This window comes from Panicum virgatum, chromosome 3K (assembly GCF_016808335.1).
Source record: "Panicum virgatum strain AP13 chromosome 3K, P.virgatum_v5, whole genome shotgun sequence".
In the NCBI taxonomy this organism is placed as follows: Eukaryota; Viridiplantae; Streptophyta; class Magnoliopsida; order Poales; family Poaceae; genus Panicum; species Panicum virgatum.
This window is the reverse complement of record NC_053138.1, coordinates 52,908,265-52,929,206: the sequence shown is the minus strand read 5'-3', so window position 1 is coordinate 52,929,206 and position 20,942 is coordinate 52,908,265. Positions and strand designations below refer to the sequence as shown.

The 20,942-nt window shown below is 44.0% G+C and overlaps 1 protein-coding gene across 1 annotated transcript; it reads right to left on the bottom strand.

Moving 5' to 3' along the window:
- Window positions 1–2,781: 2,781 nt before the first annotated feature.
- Window positions 2,782–6,444, bottom strand: LOC120701037. Its single transcript, XM_039985210.1, has 3 exons — window positions 6,155–6,444; window positions 4,358–4,562; window positions 2,782–2,786 (listed from the first exon to the last, which is right to left on the bottom strand). The coding sequence occupies exons 1-3, from the start codon at window positions 6,368–6,370 to the stop codon at window positions 2,782–2,784; spliced, it is 426 nt and encodes a 141-aa protein (XP_039841144.1). The 5' UTR covers window positions 6,371–6,444.
- Window positions 6,445–20,942: the final 14,498 nt, after the last annotated feature.

The following is a 20,942-nucleotide window of genomic DNA, read 5'->3' as shown; positions in this document are numbered from 1 at the left end:
TCAAAGCCAAAGATGGTTAAACCCAAGAAACTCGAGATCGGTGTTTGGAAAACTATTGAATCCAAAAACCGTCGTAAGTATGAAAAAGAAAAGCCGAAGCCAAATAAGAAGCTTCCAGCTAAATCCTCAAAACAAAAGGATATCAAACATGCTAGTCGGGCTAAAAATTCCAAACAACCAAAATCTGTTTCAAAACAAAAATTCTATAATCAGAATCGGCAATGGAATTATGCTCCTATGTCAATGCCGTTTCCGTCATATGGATTCCTTATGAATATGCCATGTGGTGCTAATTTCAGTTTGTCTTATTCTTGTGCACCATGGTTTCATAATTCATATATGCCATCTCTCCCAACATATTTGTGCCCAAAATATATTACCTATAGGGAGCCGGCAATTAGTATGCCATCACCTACAAATAATAACCGTTTTGATTCTAAAAATCGGCCTATGCAGAAAAGGAAACACAAGGTGATCAAGAAAGTCTATCGTGTCAAAAAAAATGGACAATTGAATAAAAATTCAGATTTGATATTAGATAAAGAAAACCCAGTTGTTGAAGAGCAATCAGATAGCTCAATTGGTAAAAATATTCCCAATGATGATCATAATTCAAACAATATAGTCGAACAATGTTCAAATTCGGCTGGGGGGAAAGATAAGAGCAATCATATCTGTTCTGACAAGACCGGTCTAGCCAGTTCGTCTGACCGGTCCGACCGGTCTGAACCTAAGATTAATTCTGGTGGTAGATTAATTCTGGTGGTGCAAAAAATAGGACCAAGCCAACCTTTGAGGAGCTTCTGGATAAATACAAGAAGATATCTGAACAAAAACAATCAATTGGAAGGCAAACGAAGAAGGAATTCTTCACCACCCCAAGAAAGCATCAACGGTCATCGTTTTGGTCTTCATCATTTATTCCGTCGATGCTTGTGCCATGGAATGCATATTTAGGTATACTCAATTATAATTCATGGTTTTGGTATAATCCTTGGATGTCATGTTATGACTATCAATCTCATACTTGTGCCTTACCAAGGGGTCATGATTTGAACAATCGGTTGCATTGGCCGTATCAGGATTTCTGTTGTTAGACATGCTATGGAATTTGAAAGCCGAAATAGTTTGCTGATTTTAAACCATAAATTGTTGTATTTGTTAGTTTCCTTATTTTAGCTATATTAGCATGCATAATAAGTATAAAAAAATATATGGCCGATGTATTATTTGTCATCGTCCCTAAGCAATTTTGATCGTTGAGAATGTTTCTTGGTACACAAACTTTACCAAGAAATAGGGGGGCATATGTTGACACTCAAAATTGGCATGACCTAAAGCATGCAAGATAAAGGCCAAAATAACCAATTCAATATTAACTCCTATTATTTTGCAAGTTTGACATGTATAATTATTGTGCAGGACATGAGGATTGTTTTGGGATATTTTGGACATGATTTCATCAATGTTGCAAAGACAGATTCAAAACAGTAATAAGATGAAGTCAAATCATGAGTTTGAGTGCACAAAGATGAAGCCCTCATCGAGACGATCGAAACGGATATATGGATAGCCTAATTTGGAGTTCGGACATAGGAGATATAGCACCTGCAAGTTTTCACGTCTGGGTAAATCCGGTCTGACCGGATTTGGTAACCGGTTTGACCGTTTTGGCTGTTATGAACCGTAGTAAAGTCCGGTCTGACTGGATTTGGTGACCGGTCTGACCGGTTTTTAGCAGTTTAGTCTGAATTAGAGTTGTAAGTTGATTATAGGTCAATTTTTAATGTATTTTCGACCTCCCACGGGTATAGACCTCTCCACCCTATAAATATAAAGGGTCACTGTTGATTGAGGAATCCAACCCAATCGAACTTATCAAATACATATACTTTTTATTGTCTTTATCTTTTTTCTTTACCCTAGCTTTTTCAATCCCAACATGCTATTCTTCTCTCATCTCCATGGCATTTGTGGATGCCCTAGCTGGCCTGCCGAGCCTAGGACAACCCAAGGTGCGACTGCCCCGACGGGGTCCCTCCCGGGTGGGCGTTCGTTGGAACCTCGTCGGGCTGCTTTGACGAGACCGGTCTGACCGGTCAACCATACCGGTCTGGTTGACCGGTCTGACCGGTTGGTGCTGCGGTGCTGCATGGAGCGTCGCTGCTCGCCGTGCGATCGTGCGCGTTCGTGTGTTGGCCCCGAATAGGTGCCAACAGTGTGACCAAATTTATGTCAACAATTGTTCTTATTTGTTTAGCATATTTTGCTGGTGATTCTAGTCATTATCTCCCACGCCCGCCATGTTCAATTATCAGATTATTAGTACTTAGATTTGCCCTTGTTCCAATAAGAGTCGCACTTAGGGTTATATATAGCATCACTCTCGGGCCACTTATTTCTCCGCACCCCCCCCCCCCACACACACACACAAACCACCCACCCCTCTTCCCCATTTTGACAAGTTCACAACCTCTTTCATCATACCGTCATCACCTTGGTTATTCTATGAACCATTTACCTAGATAGAAATGGGAGGAACCAGAAAGTATGCTGCGGATTTGTGACGGTCTGATCAACTAGCTACGGGTGTTCGCCCATGTTCAATGGCCACGATGAGTGATAGTCACTACACATGTTAGGTCATTGCTGTCATGCCTCATGCTTAGATACTTCATCTTCCTCACGGTCGTCCCCCTAGGAGCATGGTCTGTTCTCCCTTTTCTTCAATTGTGGCAAATCACATTTGCTAGTGTGGGTGCAGTTGCATATAGAAAAGTGTCAACCTAGATCATGAGTGTATTAAAAAGTATATTGAGTGAACTTCCAGAAACATAGAATTTAATTAAGACATGAGTGGAAGTTCAGCATGTTATCCAAAACACTTGGTGTAGCTAGCTATCAGGAAACTATACAACAGCTGGTTTTTAATTTGTATCGCCTGGAGTGTCTTAGGAGGTGTAGCGGACCCTAGATTGTGGCTTTGAAGGTGGGTGTTGACGCAAATCTCGGTCAACACACGAACGCACTAGATCGTGCGGCGCGAGAAAAAGCTCGATGTAGCTCTCTCTGCGTGAAGCGGTCAGACCGGTCTAAGGAACCGGTCAGACCGGTCGCCTGTGAGAATCGGCGACGGCCGACGAACGCAAACCCGGGAGGGACCCCGTCAGGGTAGGCGCACGTAGGGTTGTTCTAGGATCGGCAGACCACCTATAACGCCATCAAACGTCACGGAGACGAGGGAAGAAAAGTAGATGGGGTTGGAAAAGCTAGGGTTTGGAGAAGAAGATAAAAAGTAGAGTTTGTATTGATTTTGTTCGATTGAATTCTCTAATCGGCCGTGACCCTTTATATTTATAGGGTGGGGTGGACTTATCCCGCAAGAAATCCTGTTTACAGATCTAAATCTATAAAAATCTCTAGTTGTACTCGGACTCTACCTGGACCGGTCAGACCGGTCGGACCTACCGGTCAGACCGGTCGGCCCCTACTAGACAGGCCACAGTGCCTTGACCGGTCAGACCGCTCGGTCATACCGGTCAGACCGCTCGGTCATACCGGTCAGACCGGTCAGACCGCTCGGTCATACCGGTCAGACCGGTCAGACCGATTAGTGCCAATTTTGGCTGTCAACATATGCCCCCCTGTTTTTTGGTAAAGCTTGCTTACCAAAAAACATTCTTCTGAGCCAAAATTGTCTAAGGGCGATGATTAACACTACATCGGCCATGTTTTGCTCAAGTCAATGTTGAAACAACTTGTTTGGGCCGCCACACCTTCTTCATTATCGCTGACGTCTTTGGCACGGTCTCCACTTGTTGTCCCATTGCCTCCTTCTTGCGCATACGTTGCAGCCTTCGCTTCTGAGTATGAGACAAACCTGAGGGACACCACCTCGGCTGTAAATACTTCAAATCTTGCTCCTTGCTCTTCCCATTCTCTTTGCTGCAATCAACATCTTGCTTGACCGGATTATTGCTAGCAACAATCAGTCTTTGTAATAATGCATGATTTGGATACATAGGAGGATATTGAATATAATATGATTGCATATGCATCCTACTATAATGCATAGGTGTATAAAAGTAAGGATACCAACAATACCATGGAGCAATCGGTCCACTAGATGAAGTATAATTACTTTGACTCGATTGCTCTTGATGTCTTGACGATGATCCCGTATCCTTGACTTTGCTTGGTGGCCCCTTCTATCTCTGAGCACTCCCTTCCTTCCCATATTTAGCCAAGAGTTCTTTAAAACTCGGCCTTGTCTTAATTTTGGAGGAGTTCCCAGATTTACTGGGCGCACCGGTCAGACCGGTCCCATGACCGGTCAGACCGGTCAAACCGGTCAGACCGGTCGACTTGTTGTCGGCCTTCTTCTTGTCTTGCCCCCCGAGTGTTTTTGCACCTTGAGGGATCTCCTGTGTCAGCTTCTTTTCAGGTCTTTCATCACCAATAACTACATTCTTCCCCTTGGTTGATTCGGCTTGACTCGGCCGAACTAGCACTTTAGGATTTTTCAATTCCAACACATGCACTGGGAAAGGATTCTGATCAACCTGCATATTAGGAGTAACCAATCGTCCTTCATTAATGGCCGATTGAATTTTTCTACGTAACACATTGCAATCATTAGTAGCATGTGAAAAAGTATTATGAAACTTGCAATATGCTCGCCGCTTCAACTCTTCAAGCGGCGGTAGAGTATGTGACATTTTGACGTATCCAATCCTATATAACTCATCAAATATCCTTTCGCACTTGGATACATCAAAAGTAAATTTTTCATCTTGCCGATTTTTCTGAATCGGCTTAAGAGCAGAACAAGTAAATGGTTTAGCTTGAGATGGCCAAGCAAACTCAGCAGCATACACATCATTAGATTCATCGTCCGAACAATTTGAATTGCATTCTAAAGTATGCACACTATAACGATGATGTCTTTGAGACTCTTGAGGCTCTTTGCTTTGGCTTTCTATAGCCAAAGCTCTTTGATGCACCTGAGTAACGGTAAAGAAATCATAGCCCTCTAATCTTTCTTTAATATGAGAGCGCAAGCCATTAAAAGCCAAATCAGCTAAATCCTTTTCTGCAATATTCATACTAAAGCATCGGTTTTTTGTATCGCGGAATCGTCTTACATAATCATTGACAGATTCATCACGCGATTGTCTAACCGATGTTAAGTGAGACAACTTAAGCTCATCATGCCCACAGAAAAAGTGCTCATGGAACTTCTGCTCTAACTGTTCCCATGAGCCAATAGAATTAGGTGCCAAAGATGAAAACCATGAGAAAGCGGTTCCAGTTAAGGATAAAGAAAATAAACACACTTTCAACTCGTTTATTGAACCAACTTCTCCTAATTGGGCAAGATACTGACTAATATGCTCAAAAGTACTCCTAGTATCTTCCCCACTGAATTTAACAAACTCAGGCAACCTAAAACCAACAGGGTATGCAACCGAATCAAACGAAGTAGGATACGACTTTTGGTATGTGCGGGTTTTGCTTCTAACATCCACTCCAAAACTTTCTCTAAGCAGATTAGCCAAATCATTCTTATAATCAGTAAGCATTTTATCAAAATTACTTGAAGAATTTGGCTGTGTGGATGTAGATACCTCTCGCTGGTTTGAAACAAACTGACCGGATGGACCGGTCGAACCGGTTGGGGGGAACCGGTCTGACCGGGCTGATATACCGGTCTGACCGGTCTCTGCCGGTTTTGCCAACGCTGCACATATCGGTCGAACATCTCGTCGGAGATAGGACTAGTGTGTGGCACTGAATTCCTGGAGATTTCTGGTGGTGTGTACTGAACAATCTCGTTCGTTCGGCTAATGTTGGACGAACCAGGAATACTCATAATAGGATCAGTGTATGTGGGTGTAACAGTTTGACCACTGAAATAATTTATCAGCATCCCATATTGAGGTTGACTCATAGGAGATGCTGCCGATGGTTGAGGAACATAAAATTCAGAAGTAGAAACAGATGAAGGTTCATCGGCTGATTCTGGTTTCTTACCAGTCGTTTCTCTTTCCTTAGAACTAAGCCAATTAACCCAATAAACATCACGCTCAGCTAACAATTTCTGAATTTGTTCCATAGTAACACCAGAAGGTGGAGCAGTTGCAGTAGGTGTTACCTCAGTAGATGCATCCGAGGAAGTAGAAGTGAAGTCGATCTCTTTGATCTTGGTGACTTTGCCGCATCGACCGACCTTGATGCTTGCAAGCGCCGCTTGTAGATCTTCTTCATCACGCTTCTTCTTGCGCTCCTCCAGCAGCAAACGAACGTCCTCCGGAAGATGTTCATATGAAGGGATGATGTTCTCCTTGTCGATTTCTGTGTTGGAGTCCATCTTCTTTGGAGTAGATTAGATCGGTTCTATTAACCAAGATCTTTCGTCCCCAGCGGAGTCGCCAAAAAGTATGTTGACGTAAATCTCGGTCAACACATGAACGCACTAGATCGTGCGGCGCGAGAAAAAGCTCGATGCAGCTCTCTCTGTGTGGAGCGGTCAGACCGGTCTAAGGAACCGGTCAGACCGGTCGCCGGTGAGAATCAGCGACGGTCGACGAACGCGAACCCGGGAGGGACCCCGTCAGGGTAGGCGCACGTAGGGTTGTTCTAGGATCGGCAGGCCACCTAGAACGCCTTCAAACGTCACAGAGACGAGGGAAGAACAGCAGATGGGGTTGGAAAAGCTAGGGTTTGGAGAAGAAGATAAAAAGTAGAGTTTGTATTGATTTTGTTCGATTGAATTCTCTAATCGGCCGTGACCCTTTATATTTATAGGGTGGGGTGGACTTGTCCCGCAAGAAATCCTGTTTACAGATCTAAATCTATAAAAATCTCTAGTTGTACTCGGACTCTACCTGGACCGGTCAGACCGGTCGGACCTACCGGTCAGACCGGTCAGCCCCTGCCGGACAGGCCATAGTGCCTTGACCGGTCAGACCGCTCGGTCATACCGGTCATACCGGTTAGTGCCAATTTTGGCTGTCAACAGCGGGTCAGGTGCTGACCTCCCATATGCTGCTAGGCCTCTGGATCATCTTCGAGGGCGTGTTCTACGTGTTATTCATGGTAGCATTCAACTTGGCAACCAACGGCCAGTTGCATTCCCTCCTTGGTGGTCTACATGGCTTACTTCGTCTTCTCCCTGGTCTGCTTGGCCATCAGCATGGGGCCTAACGTGTGGTTCCTCTACCACCCATGGTCAGCATGCATATAAGGAAGTGTCCACCAAGGCCATGGCTGTATGGTTGAAAAGAAATTGAATGAAATACAGAATTTTGATTGAGACCTTGGAAGTTTCAAGCTTTCGTTTGATGTTCAAAACAATCAAATTTCAATGACCTTGATGGACTTTTTAACCACCTGTACTAGCTAGTTGTATGCTGCTGAAATCTGACCATCACTACGGGAAACTAGGAAAACACCTGGAAAAAGTTTTGCCGAGTGCCACTCTCGGCATAGCTCACTCAGCACCGATTTTGACGGTAAACAACTCTTTATTGATTGTTTTTTTGTCGAGCATTCGACAAAGACTTTACCGAGTGCTCAATTGGCTCTCAGTAAAAAAAAGTAAGGGGGACGGCTAAGTGATGGTAATGGATGCCTTTGCCGAGTGCCATGATGGCAAGGTGTCACGCCCAGTTTTGAAGGAGTAAAATCGAGCAATAAATCATATATGCACCGGGATCAAAATTACACACATTAGACGATAATAGTGAATAACAGTAGCAATGCCATAAAGTATCAGAGTTAAATTTATTACAAACCAAGCTGAAAGTCATTAATATAAATAAATAAGTGTTTCAGTTTGCATTTATTCTAGCAGTGGGTACTCCAACTCCACATGTAGCTGACTGGGGGAAACGTACGCCTAGAAGTCCTGAATATCATCTGGATACTCCTCAAACTGATGAATATCATCTGGATACTGCTCAAACTGATCTTACTGTGAATGTTGTGGTAATAGCAAAGGTGAGCACAAGTCGTACTCAGCAAGTATATTAGAAAAGCAAACTACACGCAAGGCTTATAACAAGGAATTAAGGCTGGATTAGTAAAGCGGTAAGCATTTTAATTAAATAATTAGTAACTATTTACTAAGCATGTGTGAACCATCCCACTTTTATAAAAAAGTAGTAAATCTGAAGTAAATAAAGCTTGGAACAATTAAACAAATGAATTAAATGCAGTGATTTCCATTAAGTTGACATGTGAGGGTCCGAGCCGCTCGTGACTGGGAGCACGGCTGATATATCAGTTTTCACTCTGCAGAGGCTGCACACTTTACCCACAAGTCGTGTCTCCCTTTGTGCCCGAGGTAGCTAGCCTCTTAAACACTTCCTTTGGTGAGTGGCAGGGATTCACTATGAGGCCTTTACAAAGACTCCCTAACCAGTAGTAGCCCGTTGAGGTTTCAGCCGCTAGGCGAGTGCATCCTGCCCCAAAGCGAGCATACCCCGTAGGCGTACCAAACCTCTTTGGTTGTGTTGATACCGTTTTTTGACACGTGTCAAGGGAGATGATTTTTGTGAAGGGAAGGTGGCCGATTTGGAAGAAACCAAAAGATGCACAGGGTTGGAATCGGCCGATGGAGTTCGTCCGATGGGCCAGAAGAATATGCTTTGAAGATGCTGATCCGCTAGCTCTGGTATCTGGCCGATGGAGAGTGGCCGATGAAGTCAAGAAAGTAGAAGAGGATCCGGACTCTACGAAAATCTTGATGATTCGGTTGTAATATTTTAAGTAATTTATCTTTTAGATAGTCTTTTTTTTAGGGTCAAGTAATGTTTGCCGTAATCGGCTAGTACTTGATAGCGCTAGGCTATATATATTAGTTGTAAAGGACCGGAAAAACTTGATACACATCCAATACAACAAATTTTACAATTCCTTTGCACTTTTTCGGTGACTTCGCCTTTTCTTTTATTTTTTCGACGAGTTCTTTCAAGTTGATCAAGGACGCCTCACATTCGAGCGACTTGATTTGCTGGTGAGTTTTTGTTTTACCGAGTATATTTGAGCTTTAGCTACCGGCGCATCGCTGTGGCTTCGTTCAAATCTATTCAAAAGTTATCGAGTTTATCTAGGCTTTGACTTCCGGGCGCATCGCTGTCGTCTCGTCTAGATTTATTCACCAATTATTGATATCGGCTAAATTTGTAGGTTTTCCTATGCTTTTTGGCCATTATCACATCTAAAACATACTAGATCGGTTTTAGGTTTTGGAGTAACACTTTTGTTATCTCAAGAGCCGATTTAGATTTGTTTTTAGCTTCACATCATCTAAGTTACACATTCGTAGCTTAGATATTGTCATACACACACGATCAGCTGTTCAAAGCCGGTTATGTCGTTTAGTGTATCGGCTGATCCTGCCTATACGCTCGTTTACTACGTGCTTGCATTTAATATCTTTTTGTCATCTATAGTATCGGCAAAGTTTGCCGATATGCTCATCTGAGAGATATTCGGAATCCCAGCCGATACGCTCTCGAATTTGACTTTGTTTTCTCCTTTGTCAAATTTAGGTCAAATTGACTGGCACGCTTGGTTGACTTTCCGTGACTCGGCGAACACTTGCCCTCGGATTCCAGTGTGTTGATTTTTGCGTCAACACATCTTTTGGCATGCCTGGTGGGACCGAAAGCTTCAACATGGTGGACATCATAGATAAATCTGCAGTTAGTGAAGAAAACCAGATTCCTGTTCCTGAAGACAAGCTCAAAGAAGAACAAAAGAAGGAATATGAAGAGCTGGTGGAGAGATTCAAACGTGAATGCCTCGAGTCGTATAGCGTCAACAGATCTAGTGAGGTGATCAAGAAGTTTAATCTTCCATCTTTCCTGCCATTGATAGAGGCTCAACATGAAAGCAAGATGATAGACGCAGTTGGCCAAGTTGTGGCACAAGCCTTCATCATGAGTGCAACAGTCATGGGCAACACGGTGCACAATGCAGTGGTCAAGACTTTTGCTGAAGGCACATTACCGGGGTGCATGGGTCCTTGCTATATACAACCAGATCAGATGCAATATACTCCCTTGGAGGTGTCTATGGCAGCAGCCCTGTCGGTTCAAGATAGCCAGGCAGGAACAAGCAACAGTCAAACTCCACCCCAGATGACTACTGCAGCATCGGCGGGTACAGCAGATCATATCTACTCAACCATGCCGCCGATTGCTACAACTGTGCAAGATGGATCTGCATCCGTATTTCCTAAAGGATGGAATCCTGCTACTGGGTATAGTATGCATCCGGATTTAATGCGTCGGCTTCTCAGCCGATAGCTTCTCAGCCTGATCCATCAGCCGTTCAGCCGATGGGTGCACAGCAGGATGCATCGGCAACACAGCTAAATGCACAAGGCGCATGGAGTCCACAACAGATGGCACAAGCTAATACATCGGCACCACCGCCGATGACCCCACAGTAGCGTCTTGCTATCCTGCTCCAACCCCAGTCTCCTTCAGAAGTGTTGTTGTCGCAATCTCCGCATCAGAAGAGAGTCAACTGGGTATTCCATAATCAAGCAACTGGACAGATACGGTATGTCAATGTGCCGTACATGGATATTACTGGTCAACAATCGGCTAACCCATCAGCTACACAGCCGACGATGACTCAGCAGACACCTAATCGGATAGCTCAGCAAACACAACAGATGCCAATGGTTGAACCACAAGTTGATTGGAGCACAAAGATAGCTGAAGTGATGAGGGAGCAGTTTGGTTTGAGGCCAAAGTAGCAATCCGTCATGTACAAGACTCCCTATCCTCCGGCTTATGATCAGATTTCTCTCCCACACAAGTACAAGATGCCTGACTTCACGAAGTTCTCAGGGCAGGGAGAAGTTTCTACGATGGAACATATTAATAGGTTCCTTCTACAGTTGGGAGAAGCGGGCAACCACGATGCACTCAGAGTCCGTTTGTTCTCCTTGTCTTTGTCTAGATCGGCCTTTGCTTGGTTCACCACTTTGCTGGCAAACTCCATATTATATTGGAAAGGTATATCCACTGACCGGTCCGATTAACCTCACAAGGCAACTTGATTATCTTCACAAAGTAAGTTTTAGTTAGTTCACATAGCATGTAAATCATGGTTTGCTAAGAATTTAGTAACTCAATACACATCCAGCATTTAGATTCAGAAAAATTACTTCAAATAGGAAGTATAGAGAGCAATCTATCCTGTAAATTTCATACCATTACATGCAGCCAATTATTCAGAATAAAACATTTACTCAGACAACACCTAGAACAATATTAAATTCTACAGACTAAACAAGAGCAAATCAGAGGCTATAAATTTAACAGGATATCGATACAGGGCTACTACAGCTACTGTAAATTTTTCAGAATTTATCTATTCTTAAAATAGAAGTAATAATTTTGAAAAAATTAAACCACATATGATAAAACTAGTCAGTACAGAAAGTTATATAATGTTTCTGGATCCTAAATTTTACAAACATGAACATATGGCCAAAATTGAGTTCCAAAAATATTCTCAGATTTGTCTAAGCAAGGAAACTATTTATTACAATTAAAGCCTACTTAACAAACATTAAATCAAAGATATAGTTAAACAGATCTAAAATTTCCCAAACATTTTCAATAGCAAGGTTTTAGTGGCCTACATGCACGGAAAAAGTTTCAGACACAGAACTTTAATATTTCTACCAGCATAAATACATTAGCAAAACTAGTAGATATAGGAATCTTGAAACTTTGACCTAGTTAATGATTTCAAAAATTATTCAAATTTTTACCAGGTACTAGTAACACTGCAAGACACATTCTAGCAAAAAATTACATGAAGTTACTGAGTACAACTCCTAGAAAAATTAAAGCCTATTTATTATATTCTTTTTTTGGATCAAAATGCAGACCAAAACTGAAGATATGTATGTAACAAAACTTGTAGGTATTGTAACAAGGATTCCAAAACATTTGGATTTGTATTTTTCTGATTTTTCTAAGAATTTTTAGGCATTTTGAAAGTTCACTGATTTGAATTCTCGAGTTCATGTCGTTTTTACACTTGGACCCCTGGAATCAAGTTTCTAAATTACGAATAGGTCCTTCGCCGAGATACAAGAATGGAGCCGCCGTTTCGGCTCGGATTCCGGTGAAGTTCGGCACCGGCGGTGAGGGAAAGGTGGGGGATAACGATGAGGAGCTCGAGCCGCACCTTTTGGTGGCCCTGGCTCGGTGGGAGATGGTCGGAAGGGGCTCGTCGACGGCGAGCAGCGGCGGTCGGCGTAGGGGATCGGCGGCGAGGATGCTCCGGTGGTCGAGGGTGGAAGAGGAGTGGCTGGGGAGTTGCGCGAGAGCGAGGTGGAGCTGAAGGCGGGGTCTGCATGGGCGGAGCGGCCATGGAGAAGCGGGGCGACAGTGAGCTCGAGCTCGCCGGCGTTCGGGTGGACGGTGGCGGCGTTCTGGGGGTTTGGGGCGGGGAACTGGCGAGAGAGCGAGGGAATTGGAATGCGGGGGTTCTCCTGGTGCTGAAGCGCACGAGAGAAGGGGAAACCGGGGCTCTTCCCTGAGCTTACCACGGCGGCGGCGAGGTGGCGGCCGCGGAGCATGACCGGGGTAGCGTGGCGAGGGAAAGGGGGCTCCAATGCGGGTGGAGTGGGGCCAGGGGGTTGCGGGGGTGCCCCGTGTGGTGGTGGGCAGCAGGAGGTGGCCTGCGGCCCTCCCTCGGCGGCGGGCAGTGCCGCTCTGCGTCGGCGGCAGAGGAAGCAGACACGGAGAGAGGAGGATTGGAGGAAGACACAAGCTGGACCTGTTTGCAATTTTAGAAAAGTTTAGGGGTCCTACTGTAAAACAAAAATAACTCCTAAATTAAGGATCAAATGAAAAAGTTCCCAACATGAAAGTTGTTCAACTTTTGAAGATCTACAACTTTGACGTTATGCAAAATTTGATTTGACCAAAGGTTGAAAGGTTATTTTGAAAACATAGAAAGGATTTTGAATTCAATGGACTTTCATCTTTTCCAAAGCAAATTCATCTTAATTTCAGACTGAAAAGTAAATTTTCCTGCCATGTAATGATTACACTAAATTTTACAAAGAAACCCTCCACAAAAGAATTATTCACCCATCTTATTCAAATTAAATTATAGGAAGGTCCTTGCATCAAATCATATTTACACAATTAACCTTATTATTTTTTAAATAATACCCTTGTTCAAGCAATTAAGCACATGATGCATAAAATAAATACAGTTCTACTGTGCAGACACCTAAGGTGTCACACTACGCCAGCTGGAGATCATTGAGGAAGAGCGAGAACAGATTCTGCGCAAGAAAGGGATCAAGTCACAAGTTTGGCGTGCTAAGCCCAGGACTAATAATGGTCAAGATTCTAGATCATCAGCTGCGCCGATTAATATGGTTTTCATAATGCCGAAAGAGTTTATGGCACCAGGCGACGAAGATCATGAACTAGAATTAGAGGAAGCCATGGCACAGTTGAATTTGGAGCCATTGCCAGCAACATTTGAGAAGCCAGAAGATGATAAGAGGCAGCATCTTAAGGCACTGTTCCTGAAGGGATTCGTTGATGGCAAACCTGTTACGAAGATGTTGGTTGATGGAGGTGCAGCTGTGAATATAATGCCCTATGTTATGCTACGCAAGCTTGGGAAGAATCAAGATGATCTGACGAAGACAAATATGATGCTCAAGGATTTAGAAGGAGTCGTGTCTCTTGCTTTGGGGGCATTATGCGTCGATCTCACAATTGGCAGTAAGACCCTTCCCACTACTTTCTTCGTTATTAATGGCAAAGGTTCATACAGTTTACTGTTGGGTCGGGATTGGATACATGCCAATTGTTGTCTTCCATCTACTATGCATCAATGTTTGATTTAGTGGGTTGACGATACTGTTGAAATAGTATCGGCCGATTCGTCATTCAGTGTGGTATCGGCTGAAGCCCATATAGTGAGTTATGATTGGATGAATTGTCTTTCTGGTCAAGCATGGGAGAAGGATTTCTTTCGGATGGCTGATTACGAAGTTACATCAGAAAAGTCAGGAGATTCTTCGGAAGAGTCTTCATCAATGAGGGATATGGCCAATTGTAGTATCGGCCGGATTTTGTAAGTTATAGCCAATACTAGGAAGTGTTGCCTTTAGTGCAAAAAATATGTAAAAGCCGATTCGCAAGTTGGATGCATCGGTTGTAATATGGCCGACACGATATGAGTCGCCCTTAGAGCAATAAATTACAAAGACAGAGTTTCTGGAATTGGATCATGTGTTTGCAATTCCTAGAGATTACAATACATAGAGTGCCTTTATAGTAATCCTAAAGCTTCTCGAATTACTTTTATCGCACGCAGGCGAATTTGATTAATGTTTGCGATCACTTGATTATTATCCTCCGATGAGCTAGAAATCAGCTACAGACTCTTATGGAGTTGATATGCTTGACGAGCGTATTTCTGCTTGTCTTCTTGGAGTTTGGTGATGGCCGATGGAATCTAAGAAAGATCGTGATCTACGATGTCTACTGCTTGGTTTACTCGATTAAGTTCTTGCAGAAGACGATCACGTTCAGCTTTCAATTTGGCTTTGTTCCTCAAGATGCTAGCCTGGGTGTCATTCAGGGACTTGATTTCACCGACGGCCGATTCTGTTAAAGCTTTGAAGTCGTCCCTTTGTTTGATGATTTTTTCCTGCTGAAGACGATCGGCAAGTTGTTTCTGGGCCTTGTTGAATTGTGCACGATGTTTCTCGATGAAGGCTGCAGGAGTTAATGCTTCTTCAATTGATTCTGGAAGCTTGCCCTCCAGTTCTTCTAAAATGGTGCGGATCGGCTGTGCATTCTTGATCAGTTGGCCGATGTCTTGATTTAGGAATTGGAGGGATTCTTGGAGTTTGGCCTTGTTTCATCCGACAATACAACTGGATCGGCCGATGTTGCTTCTTCTCCTTCTTCCTGGGGAGTGGCTCCAATTTGAAAAGAAAACAGACTATTGTCTGGAGATTCTTGTGCCTGACAGGGAGATGTGATTAGGATGGCCGATGAAGGCAAAGGGATGATGAAATCGGCCAAGGGGAAGGTTGCTTACTTGCTTCAGGCATATTTCCTCTATGTTGGAGCCAGCAGGGATGAGGGGCTGCGATGAAGAGCTCGGGATTGTAATGTCCGGTTGGCCCAATAGCGCATGATCGGCAAGCTGAAGGATGATTGTCAGAATATACATAATGTATTTATGAGCAAGCTCTGAAGTCATACATGTATCAATGGAGAATTTAATTTGGATTTCCTGGGAGCCGAAGATGAATGCTGTGCCTGATAAAAATGAAAGGAAAATGATGCCAAATTCAGGATCATGGGAGATTTTAGATACTTACCGAGTAAGAAGAATAATACCTGAACATTTGATGATGTATGAGGAGGGTACTATCTTCTTCTCCTCCAAATTGGTGTTCAGGGGCATCTTAATTATAAAGCAAGGATGTGATCAGCATTCAAATAAAGTGAAGACATGTTGTTCAGGCTTTTACCTTCTGAAGAAGAGGAGGGAAGGTCGATCAGAGTGTCTGTTTGGAGTACTGTTGCTGCTGAAGATTGGCCTGGAGATTTCTTTTTCTTGCGAGATGTTACCTTGGTATAAGATATCTTGCGTTTTCTCCCTGTGGCCACATCTGTCAGAGTTGGAGCACCATAGCCGATATTTGGCTTATCGGCTGGCAAGGCGTAGTTGATCGGCTGCCCACTCCTGCTGATTGTTGGAGGATCGATCATTATCCTGCAAAGAGTAGAAGTCAAAGGCAGCAAGTGAAAGATGTTAAGATGTTTTAGGAGGTAATTTGGCTTGTGCCTTATTCTCGCCTGATTGGTAATTGTTGTCCAGGGCCATGCAATATAGATTGGCCAATTTGCAGAAGATATGCTCTTACCATTCAGACCACCATTGGATGAAAGGGGTAGCAGCAAAAGGTGTAATCTGCCAATCGGCTAGGAGTGTCATGTCTACATCAGGCTCCAGATCTTTCAGCCGACTATAAGAGAGAGCGCTATTGAGAGCTTCTCTGAATTGGACTTTGCCGACAAAGAAAAGAGAGGGTGGCATTTGGCCAAATTCCAATTGCCTGGCTGCCACTGATGGATTATAGAATTTATAACTGTGGATATCTTTACCAGTTGTGAAATTAACTGGCAGTACCCTTGGGGAGATTATTTCCTTCATGATCTTGGTGGCTTCTTCATCAGTTTTCTATGAGTCAAACTGGAACTTGAAGGGATTTTCATACATAACTTTTTCATCTTGATATGGAAACCAGATAGTGTAGATTTCTGGGAACCCAATGTAGAAGGATTTAAAGAAGTCAGTAATGTCAAGGGTTTTAGGATCACTGGCAATCATGATAACTACTTCACCAAATGATGTGCATCGGCGGGTGACGGTTTCTTCTTCTTCAGAGAAGTTTTCTGATGGGAATTCTATCTCTGACAATTCAACTGTCATAGTTTTGTGCATGTACATATGCAGCCACAACTGAATGAACCACCAGGGGCCTCCCAAGTTGGTGATCGGTTGGCTCTTTCTGAGTCTGGATGATAGTTGATGAAGCAGGTGGTAAACTGACCCCAGAAGATATTTGCCGAGAGGGATAGGATTGCCAGTGGCCAGAGTTTCTGCCAGCTTAAGATTAGTATTTGTTGGGCCAACTGTTTTGCCACAGAAGATGAATTTCTCAAGCCACATGTTGAGAAAGGCGGTATGCTCTCTGTCAGATGCTGATCTGGTCTTCATATTCTTGCCGATATATCCTTTCCATCCGCCGATGCTTTTTGTTTCAATCTTGAAAGATGCTTTTTCTAACAAACGGAAGGGTCTATCGGGAGCGTTGATATTCAGGCCAGTGAGCATCACAACATCCATCAGGGTAGGTGTCATTGGCCCATGGTTAAACATGAACGTGTTAACAGCGTCAGACCAAAAATAAGAGGCTGATATGAGCATCGGCTCATTTCTAATCATTTCCGATAAAGATAAGTTCAGACATTGGCTGGTATCATACTATTCCCAATTGGTTCTCTGAGAATTGGCCATCATACGAAACTAATTTCTCCACCCAGGAGTGACACTCGGCCAAGATCTAAAGGCCTGAGACCAATCTGGAGTCATATCGGAGGACTTCAGGGGGATTCTGTTGGTTTCTAGATTAATTGTGCTGGTCGGATCTGGGTTTCCCATAGGGCCTAAATAGATCATGCTGGGTTGGTTCTCTAGCGGAATAATCATATTGCCCCTAAGATTCTGGGAGAAAAGGACGGAAATAAGATGACGCGACTGAAGAAATTAAAAGGGGAATGAAAAGCAAATGCTGCGGGTGAAGAAAGGAGACGTACCTCTGGAATCTCGGAGATGGACGCTATTGCCAGGAGAGTGATTCTTGGACTTGGGTCTTTAAAACCCTAGGAAGCTGCGATGGCGGCGTTAGGTCAGATGTGTTCTTGAGTAAGAGAGAAGGCAGAGGTGCTACAGGAAACGTGCCAGCGGAAGGGAAGATGAAGATATTTATAACTTTTGCTCGAGGGCAAAATGGGGATTCGATACACCGTCTAGTTGGGAGATGAAGATGAATTTGAACGTTGGCGATAACGATTAACAATTAATTTCGGAGCAACAGATCTATTACTCTGAAACTGGGGGGCAAGTGTTGACACTGTTTTTTGACACGTGTCAAGGGAGATGATTTTTGTGAAGGCAAGGTGGCCAATTTGGAAGAAACCAAAAGATGCACAGGGTTGGAATCAGCCGATGGAGTTAGTCCGATGGGCCAGAAGAATATGCTTTGAAGATGCTGATCCGCTAGCTCTGGTATCCGGCCGATGGAGAGTGGCCGATGAAGTCAAGGAAGGAGAAAAGGATCCGGACTCTACGAAAATCTTGATGATTCGGTTGTAATATTTTAAGTAGTTTATCTTTTAGATAGTCTTTTCTTTAGGGTCAAGTAATATTTGCCGTAATCGACTAGGACTTGATAGCGCTAGGCTATATATATATCAGTTGTAAGGGACCGAAAAAACTTGATACACATCCAATACAACAAATTTTACAATTCCTTTGCACTTTTTCGGCGACTTCGCCTTTTCTTTTCTTTTTCGACGAGTTCTTTCAAGTTGATCAAGGACGCCTCACATTCGAGCGACTTGATTTGCTGTTGAGTTTTTGTTTTACCGAGTGTATTTGAGCATTAGCTACTGGGCGCATCGCTGTGGCTTCGTTCAAATCTATTCAAAAGTTATCGAGTTTATCTAGGCTTTGACTTCCGGGCACATCGCTGTCGTCTCATCTAGATTTATTCACCAATTATTGATATCGGCTAGATTTGTAGGTTTTCCAATGCTTTTTGGCCATTATCACATCTAAAAACATACTAGATCGGCTTTAGGTTTTGGAGTAACACTTTTGTTATCTCAAGAGCCGATTTAGATCTGTTTTTAGCTTCACATCATCTAAGTTACACATTCGTAGCTTAGATCTTGTCATACACACACGATCGGCTGTTCAAAGCCGGTTCTGTCGTTTAGTGTATCGGCTGATCCTGCCGATACGCTTGTTTACTACGTGCTTGCATTTAATATCTTTTTGTCGTCTATAGTATCGGCAAAGCTTGCCGATATGCTCATCTGAGAGATATTCGGAATCCCAGCCGATACGCTCTCGAATTTGACTTTGTTTTCTCCTTTGTCAATTACAGGTCAAATTGACTGGCACGCTTGGTTGACTTTCCGTGACTCGGCGAACACTTGCCCTCGGATTCCAGTGTGTTAATTTTTGCGTCAACACATCTTTTGGCACGCCTGGTGGGACCGAAAGCTTCAATATGGTGGACATCACAAATAAATCTGCAGTTAGTGAAGAAAACCAGATTCCTGTTCCTGAAGACAAGCTCAAAGAAGAACAAAAGAAGGAATATGAAGAGCTGGTGGAGAGATTCAAACGTGAATGCCTCGAGTTGTATAGCGTCAACAGATCTGGTGAGGTGATCAAGAAGTTTAATCTTCCATCTTTTCTGCCATTGACAGAGGCTCAACGTGAAAGCAAGATGATAGACACAGTTGGCCAAGTTGTGGCACAAGCCTTCATCAAGAGTGCAACAGTCATGGGCAACACGGTGCACAATGCAGTGGTCAAGACTTTTGCTGAAGGCACGTTACCGGGGTGCATGGGTCCTTGCTATATACAACCAGATCAGATGCAATATACTCCCTTGGAGGTGTCTATGGAAGCAGCCCTGTCGGCTCAAGATAGCTAGGTAGGAACAAGCAACAGTCAAACTCCACCCCAGATGACTACTGCAGCATCGGCGGGTACAGCAGATCCTATCTACTCAACCACGACGCCGATTGCTACAACTGTGCAAGATGGATCTAACTATCGGTGTGTTGATTTTTGCGTCAACAGGTAGGCCGGGTACCCCTCTTAAACCTAGCCCCCCCTTGCGCCTTTCGGTCAGCTACTAACAAGCTAGAGAGATCTAACTAATCAGCCAAGACCAGAGCCATGTAGTTCTTGTGGTTGCGTTGTTTTCCCCGGTGGTTCTCCATGGTTGATTTTAAACAAGTTACTAAAACATTAATATTGTTCCAAAGAATATGTATATAGAAGTTTCATGTCTCCAATAGTAGTGTAGAAACCCAACCCACAACCCGACTAATCAAGGACAAGGCTAATCAAATAAGGATATATAGGTAGTCCCCCCAATATTAATGCATGCAAGCTTAATTAAATTTTATAGGGACAAAAAATGATCAAGGAATATACTTACCTTCCTCAGTCACTTGCTTCTGCTCGAAGTCTTCAAAGTCTTGATCTTGGAAGTGCTCGAACGGCTCCTCATCTATACGTCACGAACACACCAAGCAACTCAAGTACATACAAGCAAATAATAGAAACAAATTAAAACTGTATACCAATCATGGGAAAACAGAGATAAAACACTTAAAAACTAATTCTACACGTTGCAACGATCGCAACGGTACCAAGAACGCTAAAAAAGGAGCTAAAACAGTAAAGATATGCTAAAAACAATGCTGTAGGGACTTGTTTGCAAGAGAAAATATTTAAAACGGTTAAACAGTAAGAAACTAGGGTTAAAAACATTGGGGCTAACATGCAAAAGAGCCATCCCTGGATGGCGGGTTCCATTTTGAAAAAGAACAGGGTGCTTTCTGAAAGATTCTGGGCTAAAACAGAAATACTTTTGAATAACTCAGGACTGCGGGTTAAATTAGGAAGAATTGAAGGGCTTTTCTGCAAAACTGGCAGGGTTGACCGGTGTTGGACTGGGTTGACTGGAACTAGATCTACTCTGGACCGTCGATCTTTGATTAGTCGGCCCTGGGCGCATCAGCCGGCCAGGCGGCGGCGCAGCGCCGGCGGACGGCGGCACTGCCATGCCCGCTCAGGGGCTCACCGGAGCTCACCCAAAACGGGGCTCCGGGCGCCAAAAAAATGCGGGAGGGGGCTCGCGAGCACGGGCGCGACACGGGGTTGCATGCTGGACAGTTTTGAGGACTCGACGGGCGCTGGAGGATGGACGGCGGCGAGGGAAGGCGGCTGCGGGTTTCCGGCGAGATCGGAAACGGGTCATTCCGGAGTGGAATTGGAAGAGAAGCTCACCGAAAAGCTTACCACGATGACCAAAACATTGGAGAGGCTCTCGCGGGGCGAATCGACGGCGGCGAGGGCGAGCTCGGGTGGCGGTGGCGTCATGTGCGTGCGGAAGGCGCGTGGTTAGGGCAAAAGCGACAGGTCCCGTGAGGCAAGGGGGAAAAAGGGCCGCGGATCGGGGCCGACTCGGCCTTGGCGTTCGCGCCAGTGGGCCCAGCATTGGCGAGAGGTGAGTCCGAGCTGGACTCGGCTGAATATGAGGGATG